This window comes from Stegodyphus dumicola, chromosome X2 (genome assembly GCF_044657685.1).
Source record: "Stegodyphus dumicola isolate Sdum_Otavi_A_Nest chromosome X2, ASM4465768v1".
Taxonomy (NCBI): Eukaryota; Metazoa; Arthropoda; class Arachnida; order Araneae; family Eresidae; genus Stegodyphus; species Stegodyphus dumicola.
Genome location: NC_140781.1, coordinates 174501246 through 174515786, shown reverse-complemented (window position 1 = coordinate 174515786; position 14541 = coordinate 174501246). Strand labels below are relative to the sequence as shown.

The 14541-nt window shown below is 31.5% G+C and overlaps 1 protein-coding gene across 2 annotated transcripts in view; it reads left to right on the top strand.

The window, feature by feature from the left end:
• The first annotated feature begins 6308 nt into the window (after window positions 1-6308).
• LOC118199640 (uncharacterized) overlaps window positions 6309-14541 on the top strand; it is a 343765-nt gene continuing 335532 nt past the window's right edge. For both annotated transcript variants that reach the window (XM_035371543.2, XM_035371538.2), the window contains exon 1: window positions 6309-6502. In XM_035371543.2, coding sequence (XP_035227434.1) covers window positions 6328-6502 — 175 coding nt within the window. In that variant the 5' untranslated portion in view covers window positions 6309-6327. The remainder of the gene's footprint in view (window positions 6503-14541) is intronic.

Below are 14541 nucleotides of genomic sequence, written 5' to 3'. Positions count from 1 at the left end.
GAATTCGGTTTAAGCATATTTATTTTGAAGCTTAAAGTATACGCAATTTCAACTTAGAAGCCAAACAATAAAAAAATCAGCGTTATATTTTCAATTTGAAAATATAACGCTGTTTTTTTTTATTGTTTATTATTTTTTTATTGTTTATTTTCAATTTGAAAATATAACGCTGATTTGTTGTTGTTTATTTTCTAAGTTAATATTTGTTCGACGTGCTATTGTATCTTAATTATATGCAATTTTACTTTTTATTTCGAAATGGTTACTGTTGTCGACACTAAACTACTACCATTCTGAATTTAATATAATCGTTATTTTCACAATTGTGTAAAGGATATTAGACTTTTTGAAGGAAGAAACATGAAGAATCAGCTATGCCATCGTCAGAGTGATGCTAAGTCATCAGACATAGTCAAGAGTTCTAGCCACAGTCTTTCCGAGTTAACCGGATATATTACCAACTACGCTGCGAACGCAGTCAAGAGGAGAAAATTGCTTATATTCTTCTCTACTTAAAGGGCAACTGGGAAAGGAGGACCTACTGTCACCAGATCTAGGTGATAAATTATTATTCATCACACTTTAATGTAGGCAACTTTCGTATATTCTATATTCTCTTGAAGGCAGGAGGTAGGAGGAATTAAAGATTCTCTTGCTCGGAATGCTAGCTGGACATGGTCTTAATTACCCCACGAAAGTACTTTGTGGGTTAGATTAAATTCCTTAGAACTGTATACCAATACCATAATTCATTTCAAGGAAAAAAATTGCAAACGCCTGCATATTTTTTTATCTAATGCTTGAATTGTCAAAGACTAAACAAAACTTGTTCCGTTATTAATTCAAAACTTTTTTTTATCAGTTATATAAACTACGCTGTGTTGAAACTGACTCAACTGGAAACTGCATAAATAGCTGAAAATTTACGTACAATTTGACAGTGTTTGTTTGCCATATAGGAAATCATGTAAAATGAATGGCCTGTAGTTCTAGACACAGCACCTTTGACCGTTAGAGGCAAGAGTAAAAAAAATGGTCTTTCAAACTTAAGGATCATTAGGCTAGTAACAGAAATAAGTGAGGTGACAATCCTTAATTTGCGAGAATCGTTAAAATTTTTGCATCCGACATTCAGATTTGACAAAACCTACGTTACTGGAATGGCAGAAGTAAAAATGTCAGGTCTATGAACTGAGAGGCGCTTGTAGATCGTAAATGTAGCGTCGATTCCAAGTGTTGATGAAACTAACCACGGTCTCAAGTATAAGATGCGGGGAGATAGTTTTCAGAGCACACGAAAGCACGTCTCAAAGACACGGTCGTCGTATGTGGCGCTTGGCCAGTTGTATACGAATGAATTTTAACATTCTAGCAAAATCTGAATTTTGTAACGCCATTCTTACTTGTTCCTCTGCCTGATCCAAATCATTATATCTTGAATAAAGTCTAATGCCCAACATCACTTGATACAATTATTTTCCAGGCTATCAACAGTCTGCAAAGGTAGACGAAAAAATCTTCTGGCGACAAGATTAAAGTTAGTCATCGTCAAGGATGAGTTAGTGTTTACCAGTGGCCGAGCAGTAAAGACCGCCGATCGCTGGAAGCTTGATCAGGCTTCAAATCCCAACGAATGAGCTGGCTTCAAGGGAGATTTCGTGGTTTTCTCCATATGTGACGTGAATATGACCCAGTCCCCCCTCCCCAGTAAAAGTCGCCAGCTTTGCTGTAACCCAAATAATCAAATCCACTGAAGAATTATGATACTGTTTTGGCATCGTTGATGATTATATCTGCATGTGGGAGAGGCTGTCGGCAGATACAATCTTGTTAATAACTCGAAGCATTATACGGGGCGAACCTTTAGTCCATGTGTAGGGAGCCAATGCCATCGTTGATTAATGCCATAATGTCGATAATCTTTTATTGATACTATAGCAGTGGCATATGCTCAAACCGTATTAAGACATATGTGTTGCTAAGTTCCTTGAGAACACAAAAAAGAGTTATTTTTCAACAAAATAAAGCTCAGCTACATTCTTGCCGGATTTTCTTTTTACGTTTTAATCAATTTGATCTTTTATGGATCTTCTTTCTTGATACCTGTCGACTATTGAATAACTATCAGATATCATAGAACGATGCGTTGCATTTCGGATAATCCTTATGAATTCTATGATAACAAGGATGCACTGCCCATCCCTCAAGAGGACATTTCCCAATTAAAAGAGCCATCTTACTTTCCAGCTTGCTTATTGAATTTATGCTCATAATTCTAATTTCAGTCATAATTGCTGATTATCATAGTTTTGAAATCATTTCGTTGCACATACGGCAGTCGCATCAGCTAATTTTGTTCACACTCAAATAATCGTTTAAAGTGGAAAACCTAACTGAAGAGAACGATACATTTTATTCATTTAGAATTTTTGAAAAGCCACAAGTTTTCATTTGGACGTTTTTGAACGAAAACTGATAGAAAATTTTCCATTTCAGTTGTCAAAAATTTTTCTTCCAAAAATTTCCGCTTGAAAAAGGAATACTGATTGAATAAACAAGTACAAACTTCCACCTTAATAATATTACACTACGTGACATTAAAAATGCTACGCCAACAAGGAAACACGCAGCAAACTTAAAATTTGCCTGCAGCGATTTTACTATGAACAAGTTCCACGCTATGCATCTTGGTGAATTTGATGTTCACATGTTAGAGAATTCATGCTATTTTGTGTTTCAGCGAACTATTAGTCTCAAGAGCCAAAACAATTTGCTTCACTTTATTCAGTGTTATTTTTGTTTTTGAGTAACTACTGAAAAGGATTTGTGTTGCTCAGACAAAGTGAATAAGATCCACAAAAATATTTGTTTGTCAATGCATATCTGTGTCAACTAGATACTTCTGTATCGTTTTCGTTACTAGTATTTGTACTATGTGAGGATTAGTGCTTTGTACAACGTACTAAATATTACAAAATACTACATATGTAGACTACATGACATATTAGACTATATGAGGGTCTAATGTGCCATGTTCTGTATCATACTCTTCAAACAAAGAAACACTGCCGTACAATATAGATAATACCTGCCAGGAACATGCCGTTGTAATTCACAGATACATAACGTTTGACAACTATTGCTGCAGATATTGCGAGCATGCATGCCACTTTGTTCACCTGTTCTGAGGCTGAAAGTGATTGTGAAATGTCACACTTTGCGCCTATGCTCTCACACGCACCAGCATTGAAAATTTCGTGGATTGTCGTCAGGAAATACCACATATTTTCTTGTTGGTAAATTCAGCGTGCCTAAAAATATAATAAAAGTGCCTTATATAAAAGGGCCTAAAAATTAGCTCGCTGTATTTTAATGTCGACTGTGCTATTTTTATGTAATCTGCTGTTTTGAGTGAATTATAAACAGACATTTTTAAATAAAAGTTATTAATATTTATAGCAAAAGTATTAAAACTACTGTGGGCGTAACTGAGACAGTTATATTGTTTTGGTTTAAATAATTAGTCTAAAATAAAATTTGAAATTTAATTTTGTATTACATATGGAGGCACGCATTTTTCGCTTTGACTCAGATGATGAAAAATCCAAACGTTGCTCTAGATGAAGGCAGCTATATAGAAGCGAAGTATTTAAAGCTAGGCGTAAAGTACAAATGGATAAATAAATGATATTTAAGTAAAATATACTGCTCAGTTTTGTTACCATTTTTAGAAATAGTTTCTTATTTCATTCGTTGAATATATTGTAGAGGTGGAAATGAGTCCTCTTAATTTTTGAAACTATTGGGCTGTTTTCTCTGCATCACTATATACATTACTTTATAATTTATCTATTATTCTGTTCAATACACAGGATGACTGTAAAGCTTTGAAACTGGAAATTAAAATTCTGCACGAATCTCTGAATATTTTAAAGATTAGCAGGCGAAATGATTAACGGATTTTTCAGGGTCACTTTGTGCATTTATGTAAAGTCTTAAGCATAAGAAAGCTTGTATACATATCCTTATCTGTCACTACGACGTATTTTGATTTTAGCTACCATGTAATAATCTATACTTCTTCTAGGAAGCATCCTTCATTGAGCGAAAAATAGAGACATCACTGAAATATTACTTTTTCTAATCATTGTGCCTTATTGACTACAATAATCTGTAAGTGTTTTAAAGTTATTTTTCATAAGATTTTTAAACTACATATGAATAATGTGTTTTATTGGAGAATAACGTTCTTGAATGTAAAACCAGACCTAATAAAGTAGCAGTTTAACCGGATTTAAAATAAAAAGTTGCGTTTCATCAGTTTATTCGTTATTTTGAAATTTGCAGCAGTCTTCATTATATTGTAGCTTATCGGTGTTTCACTCGTTTTGACTAAAATAGTTTTCCTCAACTTCTGCTTACATATCTTAAAAATAAAACAAGGAGTTTTATAAATATATGTACAGATAAATAGATAAATAATAGGATATAATATAGATAAATAATAGGCTTAAATATAGATAAATAGATACGGATATTTGTTTATTAAGGCTGCAGATGTTATATTATCGATGAAATTAAATAAATAAACTTTATACCGCCACAAACATTTTTGTTTACTTCTGAACAAAATTTTAATTTCTTCTAGACTAAAATATTTGTGCTTCCTTCCACCACTCTGTTTGGTATGATGGTTAGCGGAGCCGGCTGCAATATTAGTGGTCACGGAATCGAACCCTGGGGAAGGAATGAATAAATGTATAATATCTTTGAATATGAAGGCGCTTAAAATTCCAACGAACATAAAGTCCTTTTGAGAGGCTGGTGATAAGGAAAGACGAATAAGAGACTCTTTAATTCTCTCCTCCTAGTGTATTCTCGATCGAAATTGGAATAAAGTCGTATTGGCACCAATAAGTTGTCAAAAACCTTGGACAAGAATAGTCGGCCTTTTCCTCTTGACCATGATAGATTCGTGGACCTAATCCCTCTTCTGGTTCAGATCAGAAAGAAGGATAAGTAACGAAAACAATTTTTTTCCCAATGGGGGCTCTAGCCGTTTATAGGAGTTGCCACTACTAGGACCGGAAGAGTAGTCTCTTTATTATGGAGGCACCTAACAGGTGGGTCACCATAGCCTCCAAGGAAGGGACGGACAAATTACATCAATGCCTTCTCCGGGATTCGAACCAAGGTACTTCAGTACGACGATGAGAGTCACTAACCACTTTCGCGGCTGGCCGACAATGAATAAAAGTATACCAGTTTGAGAATTGTAAAAAATCTGCAACTTGCATACTCAAAAATTGCATACGGTTTAGCTCATTCAGATGTTATTCTGCTAACTGCTACGAAGGCTATTGAAAGAAATGCTAACTTATATCCATTCACATGAAATACTTATGAAGAAATCTGATTCAAAGCAGCTATATGTTTGTTTAAAATACTTTTGCAAGTTTTACTCATAGAATTACTATGCAGAGTACTGTTAAGAACTTTTCTAATAACACGTATAGAAAGAGTTATAAAAATACTCATGAATATTTAACAAACACAATTATTTTAACAGATTTTTCAATTTTTTGTGTTCTCTTCCTCCTTTGAGAGCCTACCAGTGGCCGAGCGGTAAGAGCGCTGATGGCTGGTAATTTGACCAGAATTAAAATGCTTGTGAACGACATAGCTGTACAGAACCTTTCATGGTTTTCTCAATGTGAAACGTGAATACAAGCCAGTTTCCTTTGGAAAGTTTTCCACAAAGTCATCCATTCCCTTAGGCAAATAGCTCTCATGTGCTTCCCATAATGAAAATAACATAATCTAACCTAAGCCATATGCATAATTGGGCAAACAAATTTGATGCTTTTAATGGAAGCAGCAGGTAATACGTAATTAGAATCGCTACTTCTGAGTGTAAAGCTTTACTTTGAAGAGGGTATAAAGTGTTAGTTTTTAATTAGGCAAACGAAGCTGAAGGGTATATATAATAAAACTGAGCAATAATATCATGATCGCAAGTCACCAGTTTTAAAGTGCTTTCCACATTCCCTGGTATCTATGACGAAATCTGGAAAATCTGAATTTATTTTAAGCGAAAACTTAATAGGCTGTCACCACGCTGTAAGCAGTTGTCAGCGGCGCGCGCGCTTTCCCGAACTTAATAGAAGTTAAGTGACGAGCGCGCGAAAAACGCTCCACTCGCTCCAAACCGTCACCAATTGGCTGGATTTGGCGCGAAATCGCTCCTTTTCGGCACAAAAAAGTAAAAAACTCTCTTAACTTCCTATCCAGATCCACTTTCGCTGGCAGTTATGCGGTAGCAATCGCATGGCAAGCAATGGGCGCCGAGTTCCTGTTCCATTCCGCATGCGGGTAATGAAAAAAATAGGGGTTACAATTCGTTTGTTCTTTTTGTTTTGTTTGGCTCTTTACCCTTTATTAACGTCCACCCTCGAAAGTTCACCTCTGGTTACGATAGCTGCCGAAGATTTGACTGTGACAGGTGAGTTTTTTTTTTTTTTTCTTTCCCAAAATTTTCAGTTATAATAAGTTTTTTATATTCTTTTTATTCTAATTTTGCTGACTTTTATTTGTTTCATTACTTGGGATTAACATATTAAAGCAGGTGAATTCTAAACCGAGTTCCAGATGTTTTTGTTTTGGAACTTGAAATTGGTTTCGATGCCGTGGGAAAAAGTTGTCGCAAAATTATAAAACAGCAATTCAGTGTCCTTTTTGATAGACTTTATAATCTAGGAAATTTAATTTATATACTTTTTTTATATTTTAGATTCTGACCTTTGAGAAAGTAAAAGATATTTAAAACAAAATATGGAATCCTTACAGTGAAATAAAAGTTGTATTAAACTTACTCTTTAAAAGAATTTAATTTTTATGTCAGGGTTTTTTAAAGCCTATTAATGCTTAAAGTGAAATAAAATTTCAGAATGTTTTAGTAGCAGTTTTCCAGGATTAAAGTTGAGAATTTTAAAAATGATTTTGATTTCTTAGTGATTATGTGTATTTTAAGCAAAATTTTCTCTATAATGTTTTTTTCAATAAGCTTTTCATATTTTTACGAAACGATATACATGTCATATAATTCACGTTTCATTATGTATGCCAGTTATATACTGGTAATTATATGTTTCTAAAACTGGGTGTGAAAAAGTTAATAATTTATGTTGGTCGTGAAAAAAACTGGAAAATGTAGTTAAAATATGTATTTAAAAAAATGTTACCAAACAGATTACAGACATTTATATTCATGTATTTATAATAAAAATGCTAAATCTCAGGAAACGAGTGCAATTTTTTAAGCTATGCGCAAATACATTGTATGCATGTTAAACTTATAGAACTAAATTTGCACCACAAAGTGTGTAGTGTAAAGCCATTTATCACCAGTTTGGAATTCTATAATAGGGATTTTTCCAATTTCTTCTTTTCTTTTACTGTTTTTAACTTTAAATATATTTTTAACTAGTTAAGTGAGTTAATTCTTGTTTTTAATTAGTTTTCTTTCTCTCTCTCTCTTTTTTTTAGTTTCATAGTTGTTTAACATTAGTTCTCGCACTTTTAAATTTTTTTATTAAGCGTATAAGTATATTGGTAAATATAATTTTATTAGATATTACTTCCAGGAAAATTAGAACATTTCTAAAAATATATTTCTCAAAATAATTTCCTAAAAGTATAATAACTCTGATTACACTCTTTTTTTTCCTCTTTCAAAACTAAAGAAAGATGCAAATAATTTTATTCTGAGTCTGAATTTAATTTTATTCTCAGTCTGAATTTAAGAGTGAAGTCTTGTACTAGGTACTTCTGCGGAAGAATAAATTGTTAAATATTTTACTTAAATTGGTGATTTCTAACTGAATTAAGAATTTGCTATAAATAGTCATTTGCTTCTCAGACTACAGTGACTGTAGGTCTATTGTTAACGACTTTTACAATAGTTTATTACCAGAAAAAATGATTTTTTCGGTGAAATAGTGATGAAAACGTTTCCTTTTAAGAAGTCAATTATATAGATATATACTCCTATAATGTTATATAGTTACATTTATTAGGACTGTGGAATAGTTATAGACTGCTTCAGATATTACAATCAGCATTTCATCCAGTGCATCTTCAAGCCAGTGTTAACAGAAGATGTGAATGGGGAAAGTTTCTAAATTAATGCTTTTACATTTGAGTGCGTCTCTAAGGTCAGAGATTTAATAAAACATTCAGAATTAAAATATTCCGAAGGATACTCTTGTGATCGATCTCTAAAATATGGAAGTGAATATTGGAAAGCCGATGGTTCTAATTTCACACGAATGTCATATTATGAAAAATGTCTTCTAATTTCACCCGAATATCCTATTATACAAACCAGACTGAAAAGGTTTCATAACTTTTAAAATTAATCAAGGCCTATGTAATCCTGCAACTTATTTCTCAAAATAATTAATTTCTCCCAGTTAACTAAATGACATTCTCATTAATGTGTTACGTTTTCTCTATCATTCACACTCTGGCATATGCGAACCTATATTTTCCGTTTTACTGTGACAGCATCCAAACGCATGTTTGCCTTGAGTTCTTAATGGTTTGAAATCCTTTCATAATCTGCGAGTATGATTAATACTTACCTAATCAATTCTACTGCGATACAAAGCAACATAGAATATACTTATTAGTACTATATTTTATAAAAAATTATAGTGCAGTCATTCGTGATGTATTATTTAACTGATATGTTTATTGATAGTTTGAGTGCTTTTACAGTATTAAATAAAAGTATGGGCATGACTTTGTATTTTGAATCAATTTTTGTGAACTAAAAAAGATGCGTTACTTTCAGTTGTAGATAATAGTTTATTGACAGTTATTTATACGCAGAAATAAATATTTTATAAAGTTTAATATTGAGCGATTTTAGCCATATGTACTGCTAACTCTGATGATGCAGAGTTATATTTCAGATGCAATTTATATTTCAGATTTCAAACCCGTAATCTGAACTTAATAGTATTGTTCATTTATTCATATTTTAACTGAATACGTTTCTGTTAAACATACTGAACTCATCAGGTCTTAATACTTGCCGCATATTCTTATATTTATTAATATATAAGCAAAAAAATAATAGTCTGAAATTGTAAAAATTACCATTTTCTGTGTGACATTTAATCTAGGTATTAATCAAAAGAATAATAATATATGTAATAAAGTCATTTAATAAAACAACATTCTTTTATTTTTAATGTTATAAACTTAGTTATCTAGCAAGAGGGACTGTATTTATGACAAAATGAATGAAAAGTATGATTTTTAATGTAAAAAATAATAACTGTGGAGCAGATTCAGAAATTTTATTCAAGATTAACCAATTTACGAATTTACTTGTAGATATGAAGAATAGTTCTGGCTTTTCTTAGATTTCGGTAACTTACATAAAGCCCCGTCGACAGAATATTTCAGAAATAAGCATTGATGGAGAGCAAGTAAAACAGATTAGAGGCAATACGGCTTGCGGTGGGATTGCCTTATTTGATTTGTAAGTTTGCGTTTCCCCTTCGTTCAAATAGGAACAATGATGAATTGCAACTAGAAGGCAATTAGAATATCATGTAGCTTAAATTTGCGAATCGATTGCATTTATTTGTAATAGAAAAAATTCAAAAGTAACTTAGCATAAAGAAGCAAATTTTCGTTATTTCATTTGTAGTTTAATAGCAGCTGTATGTATCTGGAGAATTCTGGCATCTTCAAGTAACTATTCTCTTGTCTTAGGCAAAATGTCCAATAAATAAAGTATTATTTAGAGGTGAGGAGACTCCTAAATTTTTTGAATCCAAATCTTAAGCAGTTCTTGACTTTTTTGAATTTTTCAAATACTGTATCCACCCCTTATTAAAATCATTTTAGCTCCAAAAATATTTGAGTTTATTAAGAGGTTGAGTCCAGACTGTGATATCTAGTTTAAGCCCATCTAGTAAAATAACAACTAACATCTAATCCAATAATTATTCCTAAAATAATAATTAAAAGTTAATGCTAAAATTTTGAAATTTATTTTAAAAATCTTTTATAAAGCATTTTTATAATTTACGTACATGATGAAATTTTTAACTTGTACAAAAACAACTGTTTAATACATGATGGTTTCGTATTGTTAGGCAGTAGTTTTTCAATTGTATTCTCAATTTTGTTGGTAGCTTCTTTTTTATCATTAAAACTAGAGTTTTTATTAGAATTTACTGTGCTTTTCTAGCTTTCGTTAATGTTCGTATAGCACCACTTTCACTATCAGTTTCTGCAGTTATTTTAACACTTTCTGTAACATCATAGTCAGGTATTACGCATGTTGTCAATTGATAAGAATTCTAAGAATGAATCCTTATTACTTCCTTTACTGATGTCTGAAACATTAGCTATAGCTTGCAGTTCCTACGAGGCTTCTTCTAAATAAAAGCCGCATATTCGAAAACAGTTTTTAATTTTATTTTAAGAAACTGACTCCCTGTTTTGTCTATAAGATTCATGGTCCCTAGCAAAAATACTGAATTATTTCCTCGAAAGTGCTTCATTTTCATAAGATTTGATTCTGTTTATCCTTTTCTTTAATCTTCTATAATGATGTTTGAAAGCTATTATAATACTTGTCCTAAAGGTTGAATGATAGAAACTGTATTTGCAAGAAGTGGCATGGAAATCAATGGCTTTAAAATAATTACTGTAAAAGAAGTACATTTAATCCAAATTTTAGGGCCGTTACATCAAACGTAATAAGAAATAATGATAGAGGGTTTCATGATTCCATCTTAAACTGACATATTAATAGTTAGAAAAGGATATCAGAAAAGAAATTTTTAAGAATAATTAGTAATTTAATAAATGTAGAATATCCGATAAATGTAATTTCATCAAAATTGCATTTACGCAAAAGAAATTAATAAAAATAACGTCTGGTATCTAGTAGACGGTTAACTATTAACTGTAATTTGGCTTCATTATCCTTTTATGAAACACTGCAGCTATGCTGGAAAAACTTTCATCGACAGTTTTCTTTGATATAAAATGTGTTTTGAAAATTAAGTGTTAATTAAGGGTTGTAGATCTGTTGTTATTAAATTACATAATTTTTATTACATAATTATGAAAATTTTCTCTGCACATTTTTCCACGTTTTGGGCATTTCATTTCAAAATTTGTCAAAATTAGCGAGTTTGCACGAAGTAATTACTTGAATAGTTAACCTAAGCATTTTGTATTTAATTTAGAAAACGTAAAGCTAATTTTAACATATCATAAATTTTTCACAGCTACAATCCTCGCAGAATACTGTCATAACTGCATGATAAAGTGCGCTTTATTTTGTAACAAAAGTAAATGTACAGCAATTTTTCCTTTAAATGAAAGATTCATGAAAAAAATTAAATCGTAATGATTAAAATAATGTTTTTTTACTTTAGCTGGAATAAAATGGGCCTAACCTTCTTACCTGGAGGACACATTATGGGAATATACTTTCTAAAACAACCCTACAATATCAATACTTGAAAGCGTTCTTATTTACCTACATAATAGGAAATTAGAAAAGCCCTGAGTATTTAAAATTATTTGCTGATAATAAAGAAAGCATAAATGCTTGCGAATCTTGAAAACTAAAGAAATAATAAACCATTTTTAAAAATTATATTTTTATTGGAGAATATTTATTAATATCATTTCAAAAAATCAGTTTCACGGTAAAAACATTTGAAAGTGAGCATTAAAACATCAGTTCCCTTTCACTAACAAATGCTTGTTCTTAAACTAAAGTTACAATCTCTAGTGCATTCATTTCAATAACAACCCGAGCTTAACTCCCATCACATTTAATGGATGCATCTATTACATGCATTCTTTTTTATATTAAATTAAATGTAATAAAGCATATTACATGGCTTTCCTTTATTTAAGGCGATTATGGAAACAAACTTTGCGAGAAAGATACGGAAAACAGAAATTGATTTTAGATGAAAAGGGTGATATCGGTACAGTCAAAAACAATAAAGTAAAAAAGTACTGAAACTAATTACAAATAAAACTTCAGAATAGTCGTGTTTTATGTCAGGTCAGAAAAAATATATTATGGAGAGCATGTACCCTATGTAATAAAGGAATTTACCACAGATTAAGAATTATACGTTATTTGTGTCGACATGCAAGAAAAAGTAGATAAAACCACTTTCTATGTGTTTCGTTCAGAACTAAAGGGCACTGAGTAAAAAATGTCATTCCAAGTTTTCTTTGTTCAAAATTGTTCCAAAAGTATATTTAATATGGAAAAATAAGTGTTATATATGCTGAAAATAAGTATTTAATTATCATGGCATATCTTTAAATTGTTATATTCTAAAATAAATTGGGGCTGGTAAGTGAGAAATAAAACCAGACCTCTTAAGTGTCTTAATAAAGATGATGAAAGTAAGTATCGGAATATGACCTAAAATTCTAAGCTGAGAACTGAATGAAAAGGCACAAGAAAAAAAGATGCAAAAAAATTTCGTAAGAAATATCTTAAATATGACAAATCGCAAAATCATTTCATGAAAATTACGTTGTTCGAATCTTCCATAAGTAGCCAACATCTTAGTGTTAAATAGTTCGTCATCTTTCTGACACATTATCACTATCCTTATTAAATTACTGTTTGGAAAGATTAGCACAGGAAAACCATAGATTTTCAAGATGGTCCGGTATCAACAAAGCGGGCAAAATATAATGATCTAAAAAGCTATAGTAGTGTCAAATGTGTGCTTATGGTAGAGTTCTAATGGCAGTTGAGAAAATGGTGTATAGAATACGTACCTTATACCCTTTACTCAATTTCAACTAGAATAACTGAGTCTCTGGGGTTAATATCTGCAAACAATAGTACTGTATACTGATATTTAGAGAATCAAAATTCCAAGTGATATCCCATGGAGAAACTAGCCGTATTTTTTATTATTATTTTTCTCGATATTTCTTTTGTTATATGGTCAGTTTTTATGGACGGAAGATACAGAATTTGTGTCTTGACACTTTTTGGGATTCATGTTAGTTTACACTATCTCGAAAACACACAAACTCAAGAATAGAAAACCATGTAAGGTGCCGCCATAAAAGCTCGTTGAGTAATTCTAAGTGTCTTCTCTGGATTATACTCATATTTACTAGGCTGCAGCACAAAATGAGTTTTGTCGCAAAAAGTAAACTGTACTGGACCGAGAAAAGTGCTCTTGTACCCAAGCACATCCTGAAGTTAAGTAACTTTAAACGGGACATAGCATAATGAAGGGCGGGCCAATAATCGTTTATAATGTAAATAATTTCGCTCAAATTGTGTGTTCACATGGTGGCAAAATTAGAAAAGGAAGCAAGTAGTGGAATACATAATTGGTTATGTTTGAACATTTTTTGAGAATTTTGGATATGAGTCTTGTCTGGTCAGAGTAATTCCGATAGACGACTGATGATAAATTGTGACGCCTTGGAACTATAAGTCCATTTCTGGACCATTGGCTTTTAGTATTACAACAATTCTTAGGTATATTGCGGTCACTAAGGGCCGTCTTTAGATTGAAGAGCATTGAAATTTAATGCAATAGAAACCTAATTTGGTGACATCAACATATTTCTTTCAATGCCTCCATTTGTTTTCGCCGTGCAAAATGCCTTGATTGCCTACTTTCTTCGTTTGTTCGTATTCCTTCGTATTTGTTATAAAGCCAGATAATCAAATCACTTAATGAATAAGGAACTTTAAGAGTTTTCTTTAATATACTAATGTGCCATTTATAAAATATTACTTAATTTGTGAGAAATTATTGTTTAAAATGATTTAGAAACAAGAAATGGCGAGGATAGAATTATTCCAGTTTTTCATCCCCCCCCCTTTTTTTTTTTTTTTTTTTTTTTTTTTTGTGTGTGTGTTCATTAAAGGGAACTTTCCTGGCTATAATGAATTAAAAATTGTCTTCATAAATATTTTTCTGTATTTTCATCAAGCAAATTAGTAAGCTATAGAAGAAGGAACTTGACAATTTAAATCATAATAATTCTCTATTTTATAGCTCTGTACAGGATTTTTGTATTTATGCTATTCACACTTTGTCAATATATGACCTAGCAGCTGCGGCGTAGCCCGCTAAGAAAGCTTACTAAATGTAAATGAGAATTAATAATTAGAGGCTTACTTATACAATATGTGAAGATTTTATTTACATTTCATTTCAGCACATGATTGGTCCAATCACAGTAGTTACTTATTCTGGAGATAATCTCTGTCACTTTTAAATACTTTAATAATTTTTTTCACAAGTTCATGAAAATCAGTGCTGCATTTCTAAAGCTTACCTGTATATTTATTATATACTCGTAAAACGAGAAAAATAAATCGCTCTTTAGAAATAATTCATAGTTCGATTGATGATCATTTTATGTTCAGCTTCTAAAAAGGATTTCAATAAAATGTTTTCAACTGAAATAGTGATCGTTTTGCATTCAATGGAAATCACA